Raw genomic sequence first — 12,864 nt, forward strand, 5'->3', positions numbered from 1 at the left:
GTATAAGGGAGAGCAGCTAATAAAATGTCTAGAGCTATACTTTTTGGTAAAGATAACAAATCGCCCCCAAAATCACAGCTTTATTAATTTAAAAGCCAAACACGGAAAAAAAAAAATCTGATCATTAAAAACCATACACCTCTTTGTAAATTTTCTAAACGGTGTAATTACTGGCCTGAAAGTGATTAGCAATAACGACAGCCCAAACTGGTAGTTACACTGTGCCAGAATACACACACGTTCATAGTCCAAGCCATTTCAGAGACACGCGGAGTATCAAAGTAAGCATCTAATTTAATGAAATGATAGAATTTGACACAAAACAGGTATAGTCAAGTCAAAAGTGTTATAAATGAGTTTGCTTTACATAAGAGAATGAGACATTTTAAGTTGGTAGGTGCATTCACCTGAACATGGAATATATCGGGAAAGTTTACTAAAGTGTTACAGAGGAATAAAAACATAGCCTTGACACTTACAAATCCTCATTTCCATAAAGCAAAAGTTTTATTGCCTGTATTTATATAAATATTGTACATTAAACCCCAGTTTATAAACTTTGAAGAGCTCTTCAACAGCAACATAAAGTGTGCAAAAATACCAGAAAGAGAAATAAATATTCTAACAAGAAAAAAATTAAAGTAACCGCTGTCTTTGCGTACAAATATCAAGTACCTCTTCGATTTTTAACTTAAAGATCTTTGTCAATTAAGCAAGAATTTTAGATGAGAATAAATGTAGGAGACGTATTATACCATTAAGTCAGAAAATATAACCAGAACTCCTGAATGCAGTTCATGTACATCCACAGGAAATGGGCCCACGTTTTATCTTGTTGGAACTACACCGGAGCACTAGGAACCAGTGGTGTATTACAATATATTCTCTTTTAAACCACCAATTTTCACAGTCCTGGCACGTCAGTACCAGTTTATTGCCAGCGTTCCATTTAGCGTTTCAGAGCACACCAGTGTCAAGGAACTCTTACGCTGTTTCTACCAGTAAATAAACACACACCAAGTGAACTGATGTTCTCATCACATACCTTAAAACAGGTGGGGTTTTTCCCCTAATTTGTATGAATTTTGTTGCCTACAAAAATCAAGGACACCACCACCCATCAGCTCCTGGCCCAGTATTAGCAAAATATCATTGACTCTCTCTCAAATCAATAAATAATCTTAATTCCAACTGGTAACGTTTCTAGAACTACTTCCGGTCAATGACCTAACCCTGTGCAGCCTTTTGGGAGCAGACTGGCGTCCACGAGGATTTGTGGAGGTTGATTTCACACCTCCCAGCGTATTTCACAAGTACAGGGAGATGCTGATTATCCAAAAGTCTTCAAATATTTTCGTAGTCAAAACTCAGCGTGTAGTTGAAAACTTAATACAAGCCCCCGGTCCTTGAGATTTCAGATCTTCACAGTACTACGTTAAAAATTAAATCAATTGAATGAACCCTCCTATAGTTTCCCTGCACTCAAAACACACGGGTTTCCAGGGAGATCTTCTCTAGGGTGTAGACATCGCGACGAGACAAACCCCCCCCAAATCCTTTAGCATGAAAATTCACATCAGGCAGGGGTGTAGATAAATTAAATAAGACATTGAATTGCAAAGATACTGCTTTACTATTAACAAAACCTGGGAATGGGAAGAAATGGATTTTTCTTTAAAATACAAGTCTTTAGAAGACAATTAACAGTGGCACTTTGAATGAAGGTAAAAGGAAACGATCGTCTGCATACGAGAAAAGCGTGATCAAACCACGAACAGAGGAACCCACAGCGTCACTGCGATCTTCTGAGCGCTTTCCAGGTGTGTGCTTTGAAGGCCACTTTCACAGCCTTCTTTGGAAAACAAAGAAAAGGGCTGATCAGCGTTACCCTGAAAACTCTTCATTAAAGTTCTTTGGATTTTAGCAGTTTGAGGAGGGATTTTGAACAGAACTGCCTCAATCCTCTGAACAAGGACCACAAACTACACCCCAGAGGCTCATTTCAGGAATCCCTGTTTCTACCAAGCACAGTCGTACACGCATCGTTTTACTAATCTGATAGCAATTTATTTTTTCACAGTCCGTAAGTCACAAATGACCTTTGTCTAAAATATCTGCTTGGACTCCGGAGGACGTCCTTAGAGAGCCCCACGTTTTCAAACAATATTTACGCCTGGACAGTCTCCGCTGGGATGAGATTCCCTGTTGTATCCAGCTGCATGCACTTACAAGAGCAGGCAGACACCGGGCACTCAGTGTGGTCTCTAGATAGCAATAACAGAAAAAAGAAAAAACAGGTAAAATAAAACTAGAAAGATTTTTGTAATCTATACATTTAAGTACGTGGAGGGACATAGTGTCTCAGAAACACTCAGCATCATAGTTAAGTTCTGCAGATACTCTAAACCAACAAAACATTATCATAGAATCACAGACTGGTTTGGGTTGGAAGGGACCTTAAAGCCCCCCCAGTGCCACCCCCTGCCCTGGGCAGGGACACCTCCCACCACACCAGGTTGCTCCAAGCCCCCTCCAGCCTGGCCTTGAACCCCTCCAGGGATGGGGCAGCCACAGCTTCTCTGGGCAACCTGGGCCAGGCTCTCACCACCCTCACAGCAAAGAAGTTCTTCCCCAGATCTCATCTCAATCTCCCCTCTTTCAGTGTCAAACCCTTCCCCTTGTCCTATGACTCCCCTCCCTGACCAAGAGTCCCTCCCCATCTCTCCTGGAGCCCCTTGAGGGACTGGAAGGGGCTCTAAGGTCTCCCCGGAGCCTTCTCTTCTCCAGGCTGAACCCCCCCAACTCTCTCAGCCTGTCCTCCCAGCAGAGGGGCTCCAGCCCTCCCAGCATCTTTGTATCATGATGATAGATTCAGCACAGGAGCAGGTCCCGCTCAGCGCAGCGTACACAGGTGAAATAAGAAAGGTTTTAACATCAGCTTACCTGAACCAGCTCAGCATGTGCCCGGCGTGTCCCCCGTGCCTGCAGTTGTGACACCAAGTAAACCAGTTGTTGAACTGGGCCAACTTCTTGTCTTTGCTGAGATCCACCTTTTCATCTGACTTGGATCCTCCTGCGCAGAGGCAAACCCACCCCCACAAATACACCCGTAAATCATTAGGCTTCATTTATATTACAGTCCCAGTAACACCATTAGAACAAATTTGAAACTAGGAACATCGTGCGATAAAGTGGCCTGATTTTAAAAGAGAAGCCGGTACAATTATTTACCAGCGAAGAACCGGCGGAAAGCCAAACCAAGGATTATATTGCTGAGCTCCTTTCACATCTTTAACGTGCCTTTAACCGGGGTGTTAAACTTGCCCATTCAACAAAATTTTACAGCCAGAATCTCTTTCAACAGTGATTTATGTTTCAGTGATTGATTTATATTCCGGTGAATTATGGGCCTGTTTTAGTGCACGTGAAATGTTCTGCTTTAAAAATAAATACATATATATATATATATATAAGTAGCAACAAAAATTGGAATCATGAATTGAGACAATTACAATAAGGAAGTCATAAGAGATCAGTGACAGAACGAGAAGAGAGATACAGCTAGATGAGAAGCACAGGGCTGCGCACGGCTCTGTAACAAGATTGACTTAAAAATACAGAGGAAATCAGTTTCGTTTAGACCTTGAATAGGGCTGAGCCCCAGACATTTAGAACCAACAGATTCTAGTCAAAATATTTCTTAGCTGTGACAGCACAACCCATACATTCTTTCAGACCGAGTGACAGGGAAGATACCCCATGAAATGTATTCTCTCTTCCGCTTCCAGCTAAAAATCAATTAATTGAGATTCCAAGATTTCTGTAGCGTCCCTACAATTCATCTGAAAAAAAAACATATTTCCCATTTCTTACAGTTTTAAAGCTCTCAATACTGACCACCGCAATTCCTGAATCTTTTCATCCATCTAGCTGTGGAATTTCGAGGACAATCTCACTGCCAGAACCAAGGAACTGTGTGTACTGTCCGAGCCCAGAGAACTGAGATATAGCTTTCACAATAAAATCAGGCGGGACGTAAACAAGTTTTCAATTCTGGTCTTCCTCCTTCAAAACGAGGAGTATGAAGATTTACAGAACGAGTACAAATAGAAGGAAAAAGGTGCAGGAGAAGATCTTCCAGCAGGAACTGCTACTTAGATCTCTCTCTTGTACTTTAGCTGAATAACTCTGACCCACCGTGTCCTACCTGGGCAGCTGGAAACCGGGGTTCCCATGTTGATGAGGCAAAGTGCACAGCGAGGAAGAGGTTTTCGGCAGCCGGGACAGCTTGTAACTTTTGACTTAGTCGGTGACCCGCTAACCCCGTACTGGCTAAAGCCTCGCCCCTGGTGAGGAATGGCTGAACAGCTGTAGGATATCGATTTTCCACAGAAATTGCAACTCACAAACACCTACAGACAACAAAAGCCCGTTATTTTTTCTGGTTGGTTCCACTTTTGCTACACCTATGAGGGAATTTGTTCACACTGGTGTTTACCACATTCTAGAGAGTGCCCTAGAAAGCCAAGGTACTTGTGAAGGAGTTCCTGACATCCTGGCTTATAGATGTGGCACACAGGCCTGAGAAGTAGTCCTTAACGATGCCAATTTCAACTTTTTTGGGGCTATTTATATTGATCACATAAAGAACGAGCAGTAAACTCAACTCCCTCCCACCTGGAGCAGCCCAGAGGACACAGCTCTCCCTACACAGCTGGGATGGATACAGGAATTCAAAAACAGCCTTCCTTGGAAACCCTTTGGCCCAAAGGCTCATAATTCCTGTACTTGGCAGCCATGAGAGTGGAAGGTGCTGCGCTAAGGCCACACTGGCTAAAAATGCTACCAGATGTTAAGTAGATAGCATTTAGACAGGGCGTTAGGTTTTGGTTTAGCTTTTAGTTTAAGGTTCAAGGGCTCCAAAAGAGCTTTGAGGTTCGCTGCAGTTAAAACAGAGCCAATCTGGACTGGTCCATGGTTCAATTCCCTGGTTCCAGCATCATCCTCACACTGAGAATCAGGGATGTATCATCCAGCTGAATTCATGTTTTTCAGTACAGGAGGAAAAAAAACAACCCAGTTTTCCCAGAAAAAGTGTTCAGAAGTTACAGTTTCTGAAAGACCTTTCTGTAGAAGGACGATGCCACCTTCCTTCCCGGACTGGTGATATTTCATACAATAATTACATTTACCTGGGCTAAAGGTTTTGAACTGGGATCCAGCTTACTCCTGTGGATATCAAATTCTGCCCGTTTATGCCAAAATCTCCAAGCATCTAAAAGATTCCTGTAGTTCTCGATCCAGTACTGAACCCTCTCATCCTTAAGTACATCTGACGGAGAACCCTAAAGCAGGCAGGAAAAAAAAGTCAGAAATATTATTCACTTTTTCAAAAGGCTTTACAATCATACTACAAAATATGAGAAATAATAGCATGTAATTTGTCTAGAGAAAGATTAATTTTCTGTTAAACTGTAACGCGAGTTTGATAAAAAAAATTGTTTTCAGTCTGCCTCTCTGGTTGAAAATACTTGTGCTGCCGTATCCTCCTAAAAACTCGTGTCTGTATAAAATAAGGAGTATAAAATTCTGCCACATATCACAGTCTGTATCATCGTTATGATTACAGTTAATCACAGCGCTGGCAACAGCAGACACTCTGTAAGGGTCAAGACAAGCCCATCATAAAACCAAACCCCGTGCCTACAGGCAAACAAGAAAACCTCACCTCAGTTCTCTATCAAAATTGTGGGAGCAAAAAAAGTACTGAACTTGTCAGGAAACAGCAGCAAGAAGCAGGGAAATGGATATTCCAAGTTCAGGTAATGAAAAGAGTTATGTTTTCTTTTTGCCTCTGTCCCCTGTGATCTCCTCAAGCTGCGTCAGCCAGAGAGAGAAGACACGTGTTTACAGTTAACATTGAGTGTTTCAGATGATTCCACAAAACAGTTCCAATTTATTACAGAAAATACTTTTTAGTTCACCAGATTCAGTGCCCTACTGCTAAAGAAACAACATTTAGTTCTCTTCTGGGAAGATCTTCCTTTTGGGTGAAGCACTAACCTGCAGCATGCAATAACTTGCTGTCTGCACGTCTCCAGTTCTGTCAACGTAACTCTCCATCAAGTCAACTCCATCTTTGGTCAGCCCCGTTAACAGTATTCCCTCCAAATTCCCAGCATCCTTCATTTCATTCGTCAGCTTCTCAATAAACCTGTTCAGCTATTTAAAAAAAAAAAAAATAAAATTACTTGAACTTTCGCCATCTGTTCATCCCTCCCTAACTCATTTATGTTGGTGACAAAACTTTTCACGATTTTCCATGCAAAGAGAAACGTTACGTATTCTTTAAATACTTCCGTGAATTTAAAAGACGACATTCCTGCTGTAAAACCAAGCCTTAATTCAAGAGAACATAAATATCTGGAAATAAATACTGAATAAGGACAAATACTCTCCAGTAAAACAGACACAGAGGTAATGCGATAGTGTTTAACAAACAGGTATGTGATGAATCCATTAAAAAAAACAACAAAACAAGACAAATAAACAAAACTGGAGCTGAAGATACAAACTGAAGCCCAGATTATCCCATAATTATATCCTACTGGGATCAGAAAAACCAAATCACTCATGACTCACTGCTTGCACTGTTCACCCCCCGCCCCAGAGTTTCTTCCGCCTCTAAATAAAGTCCAGCTTCAACACTTTGCTTAAACGTGCCACCACGAACTCACCTGAGCATCGTTGAGGAACTTGCACGCGAACGCCACCCTGTCTCGTACAGCTACGTTGTTTTCATACTTTGGAGAGAAAAACGGGAATATCACCATCACATGCAACTTTCCACTTCTTCAATACATTGTGAAAGTCAGTGTTAGTTACACTACAGTACAAGTGTCCTATGAAATCGATGACGTAGACAGAAACCATCTGAAGAAAGCTAACGCTGTGTATCAGAGAATTGTCCATGCTCGGATACAGGTGTGGGAGCAAGAGCGAAGCTCCTGGACCAACCCACTCAACCTGCAGGAGAGCCTGGTACAGCACACGCGACGTGGTTTTTCCAACTCCAGAAAAAGCAGCTTTACAAGGCAAAAACTACCTCCAAACACACATTTCTCACACATATACTGGCACTCAAGGTGCAGCAATACAATACTATTTACTGTCTGCTTTTTAATCGTTTCACTAGACGCAACACTAAAGAAATAGAATCGTTGACTAGATTAATCCTGGTAATTAGCTGTGCCTGTATTTTTCCCTCCTGATATTCTCGGAATAGAAACTGTGATTGATGCTGCCAAAACAAGATGTGCTCGGCAAAACATTTTCATGCAAACTTCAACAGGTCTCACTAAAGTAAAAATTAAAATTTAAAACCAACCAACCAACCCACCCTCATGATCTCTCAGTTTCCAATTCATCAATAAAAACCAACTAAAATAAATAAAATTATTACCTAACATCCAGAGAATAAGAACATTCTCTCTCGAAGAGAGAAAAAAAGACTCGGGTTTCTCTCCTCTGGGATTCTTACCACATTTTTTTCTTAATACTCTAAAAGCATCACATTATGACAACTTTGTTTTCAACAGGTTTAGGCCAATTACCCTGTTGCGTTACAGGAGTCCTCCCTTGGGCTAAACAACTCCTACTGAATCCTGTATTTCTGTTGTTCTCTAGCCAAGGATCAAATACAGTACTTCTCCAAAAGCTCAAAGTATCTCATAATTAACCATTTAGTTCGCTCTTCACAAGGCAATTTTACATCAATTTCAGAAGATGTGAAACCATTCTGTCTACTCTTTCAACACAGTGAAATTATTTTAAGAAGTAAACAAGGAAAAAGAAAATACAAATGAATGCAAATGCATCTTGATCAAAGTTCTGCAAACTCCCCTGCACTTACTCTGCTTTGTGCATTTCTGTTATTAACCTCTCTCTCCTTTCCCCCCCAGCTTAAGTTATTTTGATAACGTATTTCTAGTGGTTTAATAACTCCATGCTAAAAAAAAAAAGTTACTTTAAAAATGTGTGAGCTATACTGGATATTTTGGCTTCTTGTGCACGTTTTGTTCACTAATGTAATGTTCACTAATGTGAGATGCCTGTTTAGCAGAAAAAACTGGTACCTGCCAGCATCAGAAGAAAGTAATACATTCTAATCTGATTAATTGATGGGAGTATATAGCCCTTCCTCTACATACGTGTGTGTGTGTGTACACATATACACCTATTACTTAAAGGAATTTTAACTCAAGAGAAATTTACTCACCAAAACACCATCGTATGACCCAGACTCACTTGTCAGGAAAGCAAACATAGCGCACAAGTAGGGGTTGTTCAGCTGCAGTCTCAGAGTACTGCACATTTCTCTCCAGAGGGAGTTCTTCTCATCCGTGTAGCCCGAGAGAGCCATTGCTACTACATTGAGGTTCAGATCACCTGGTTTATTAGAAACAATCAGTGAAACAGTATTCAAGTTGAGGATTTAAAAAAAAAACCCACCCTATTAAAACTAGAATTGAAAGCATCTGTTTGAAAAGGAACATTTTGTCAGGATGCAAGAGGAAATGCAGTAGAATTAACACTTGTTAAAATAAATGTGTGTACACCAGCATTTTTAGTTTCTGCTTTAAATGCCTCCCTTCAGGTAAGTTAACAACCCTAAAAGTCACAAGCCCACATCCATGACAGCCTCAGTTATATTTTTTATAGTGTATCACACTGGTTCTGGTGGTTTGAAGTAGTTTTGAACTGTGAAATGTATTCCTATCGCTACCATAAAAGATTGTCATTACCATAATCCATATGCACGAGAAGTGAAGCGATAGGATTGTATATAGAGCCATCACTGAACAGTCCTAGCTGGAGGATGACCATTGCACAGAGTGGCTTCAAGTTAAGAAGCTTCCTAAAAACATTAAATCTATTTCATCTAAATATTCATTCTGTCAGAAAGTTCCATTTTATTTTTGAATTTGATGATAGCGAGTCTCTGCTCTGAACTCTCCCTATGGAAAGCACACACACGCTTCCCCTCCTACGCCAAAAAAGGGGCAATATTAAATATAAAAGAACCTTAAGAGCTCCCTTCGTGTCTCACCTACCCAATTCAGTGGCAAGAGAGTCTTTTAAATTTAAACACATGTAAATTGGAGCTGTAGGAGGAACACTGGCAAGAAAACAGAACAAAACCACCTCCATCTCCTGCCTCCGGTATCTAAACTTTTCCCTCAGACACTGCGGCTCTTACCAACCATTACTCCAAAACAAATGTTTTCTGCAGACCCTGAATATTACATTTCAGTTATTGCACAGCCATCGCGCTGGCGGAAACCCGCGTACAGCCCAACAGAAACAGATATTCCTGACATCCAGCCAAGAGGAAATGCCATTAAATATAAGAAACCCACTAGCTCCGAGTGTACCACTGTCTGGGGTGCGTATCAATCGGAAATCCTGGAACATATGCTCTATTTTAACCAGACATAAGGCACATGATAGTCTGACGAGTGAAAGATGAAGATTTATCAGATTCTCAGGCTCCAGTACAACCACTTCAAGCACGTATTTCGTAAGACAACGGGCGTCTTGCCCAGACTATCTTCCATAATTCTCTTTATAGAGATAAAATCTACTCAGGTGATACAACACCGAAACAAAAACTGCTGAACACAATACGTACCTTTTCCCGAGGAAGCCCCTTTATTTAGAATTTGTATCGCTCGCCGTATGTCCAAGTTGAAAAGGGCTACGGCAGCAGCTCGCTCCCAATCTCCTTCCTGTTCCAATGAATTTAAAAAAGGTTCCACATCTAAGTCAGTTCCCTTCTTTATCCACCCACAGAGCTGCAAAGCCAAGGATCGCTCCTCACTCAGGTACTGAATAATATCTGCCTGTCTATCGGACCCGCTCCTGCTGTGCCTGAGGTTCTCTGTTGTTCCTAGAAATGGGAAAGCAGTTAAATTATGCTTAAATCACAATCTGAATCGCAATCGCAGCACTTGGATTTCAATCATAAAGCAGAGTACAAAAGCTGAGTATCATATTTTAGTGCTTTAAAATAACATCACTAAAAACTCCATAGTACGGAGCAACATACACAAAATTATTGACACATATTCCCCACTAAGTCTTTTTCTTTCCTCCACCTCCTCCGATTTTGGAGGTTCCTGTTACAGTTGAAAGGATTGATTGGTTTGTTCAATCAGAAAATGCATAATAAACAGGCAAGGACTTGCTCTACCAGTTTTCCTCTTCTTAGCAAGCATCAACGTGCCAGAAGCTTTCTCACCATTCAAGAGTTATTTTTTTGCTCCAAGAAGCATCAATATTAATAAGACACATAACGAACAGAGAAGGCAAGATTCAAATAACAGATTAGAATACTAAAACCCCACGCTGAGCATGAGAGGCACAATGGGATGCACCAGGGCTGATAACCACTTCAGAACAAAACAGCTTCTTGAAACACTCTTATGTAAATCTACTGGGTACGTTTCCTACAGGAAAGTCAGGTTCCCACAACTACACCCCCATCTGGAACTACAAAAAAACCCCAAACATAACTTTTATGTAGGGGGCAAGAATTTTCAGTGCCACAGTCAAAAGGGTCTGAAATAGTTCAGTGGAAGATTCACCTCTGAGGATATTTTGTTTTTACGATTAGTGACTTTCCAAGAACACTTGGAAAATCCTGGAAATTACTGTCATATAAACCCTTAACTTACATACACTAAACACACGAACAGAAATAGTTTGTTTCTGTATTTTTAAATAGCCTCTCTGAATCCTTTCTAAAGACAAGCCCACGAGGTGCATCATTCTGTAAACATACTTCAACAGAACTTAGCAAAGTTGCAACATTCTTACCCAAAGATGACTTCACAATTGATTTAATGCCAGCATAAACTAAGGGACCTTTGTTTCCTGTAAGTTTTTGATCCATATCTTCAGTATACTGCTTCATAAGTATTTTCATGTATAGGAAGCTTAATTTTTCCCAAGCGTTTGAAAAATTTATTATTTTTTTTTTAAATTTAAAAGTCATATCCTATTAACGCGTGCAAAGTATTTACAGGACGTTGCATTATATTTAAATGCATTTCATGTAACTGCTTTACATATAAAGGTACATTAATTCTTTAGGGTATAAAGGACAGTAAAATAAAGGATATAATGCAGAGTGTACCAAAGGGATTTCAGCTGAGGATCTTCGTTTCCAGCTAAGAGGTGATTTCTCCAAACCTGCTCAGTATCGAGACCATACCTTGACAAAGCTCTGAGCCGCATTTTGGTCGCTATGTCTTTTTCCAAGGAACTGGCTTTTCCTTCTTCCGTACACTCGTACAAGTGTCGTCCGCAAGCCCACATTAAGGACGTCACTGGACTCCACGCGAGAGAAATTCTTTCAAAAACCGTGAAGTCGGACATAGTCCTGTTGGGAGTCACTACCACCATCCGATTCTGACTTGTGGGGTGCCAGGCAAACGACGCGATGCAGTTTTCACAGGGTTGGACACTTCTTTCAATGATGGTTGGCTCAGTTTCATCCCCGATAGGGGTGGGGGTATGCTGCATGTCGTACAGTCTGATGATATTGCTATCCCTTGTTAAAGTAGCCAACAGCCCAGTGCGCGTTGGACACCACGCCACTTTTGTTAAGGGTTTCGGTTGCTCCGTCAAGGTCAAAACCGGCTTTTCAAACTTTCTCAAATCCCATATGGCAACCTGACCTTCGTAGAAGGAAGCTACACGATCGTGGAAATAGGGATCGACAGTCACTCCTTGGACAGCCTTGGTGTTCACAAATATTTTTTGGCTCGTGTTCCTCAGGTCAAAGATAGCCAGGTTTCGATGCATTCCAGCTAAAAGCAGCTTCTGATCCCGTGGAAGCCAACAGAGAGAGAGACAAGCATCGTTCTGTCCTAATTCGTAGAGCGGCTTCGTTACTACCAGTCCCGCTTCGGGATCTCCTGCCGAAAGTCTCACCTTCTCTGTAGCAACTGCGGTCTCCGGGGCGTATTTGCTGCTGATATCCCAGATCAATACCGAAAAGTCAGCCCGATGTTTATCCAAGCCGGCAGCAAGCCAGTTGCTATCGAGAGGGTTCCAGGCGAGGGTATTGCATTGCCGCGCGTGTTTGGGAACAAACTCTTTGCCTATCAGATCTTTACATTTCGAGTTGTGATCCTGTCCCAGGCTGGTCAGTACCACCCGACCGTTGGCCTGTCCGACGGCAAGGAGACATTCGGGATCGTACTTCGGATACCACGCCACGCATTTCATATACGGCGTATCCGAATTTATTGACAAGAGCGTAGCTGTGGTTTCTTCCGATAACCGCAAGGACCCTGCCTTGAGCTCTGAACTTACAGCCGAGTCGATGTGATACAGGCTCAACTCCGAATCGCAGACAACAAATCTGTCAACGTGGTGCGGGGCCCACAGAATGTCGGGTTTGGAGCCACTCATGTTTAGGGCAAGCTTACACACAATTTAAGCTCCTGTAAGAAGATTCAGGTGACATCCATGCATCTGGAAACTGTTGAGAAAATAATTTGTAAGAACGTTAGAATCACAGAACTGTCTGGGTTGGAAGGGACCTTTCACATCATCTAGTCCAACCATCAACCTAACTCTGATAAAAACCATCACTAAACCATGTCTCTAAGCACTGTGTCAACCCGTCTTTTAAATCCCTCCAGGGATGGTGCCTCAATCCCTTCCCTGGGCAGCCCATTCCAAGGCTTAATAACCCTTTCAGGGTAAAAGTTTTTCCTAATATCCAATCTGAACCTCCCCTGGAGCAACTTGAGGCCGTTTCCTCTTGTCCCATCGCCTGTTCCTTGGGAGAAG

General features: G+C 41.7%; 1 protein-coding gene across 1 annotated transcript; it reads right to left on the bottom strand.

Moving 5' to 3' along the window:
• Positions 1-491: 491 nt before the first annotated feature.
• On the bottom strand, positions 492-12,550 carry MIOS (meiosis regulator for oocyte development). The gene is made up of 10 exons (XM_074150460.1): positions 11,184-12,550; positions 10,879-10,977; positions 9,692-9,949; positions 8,279-8,448; positions 6,738-6,803; positions 6,064-6,222; positions 5,193-5,345; positions 4,208-4,412; positions 2,944-3,073; positions 492-2,264 (listed from the first exon to the last, which is right to left on the bottom strand). Exons 1-10 carry the CDS (start codon positions 12,478-12,480, stop codon positions 2,168-2,170), a joined length of 2,634 nt encoding a protein of 877 aa, XP_074006561.1. The 5' UTR covers positions 12,481-12,550; the 3' UTR covers positions 492-2,167.
• Positions 12,551-12,864: the final 314 nt, after the last annotated feature.

Source organism: Numenius arquata, chromosome 7 (assembly GCF_964106895.1).
Source record: "Numenius arquata chromosome 7, bNumArq3.hap1.1, whole genome shotgun sequence".
Classification (NCBI taxonomy): Eukaryota; Metazoa; Chordata; class Aves; order Charadriiformes; family Scolopacidae; genus Numenius; species Numenius arquata.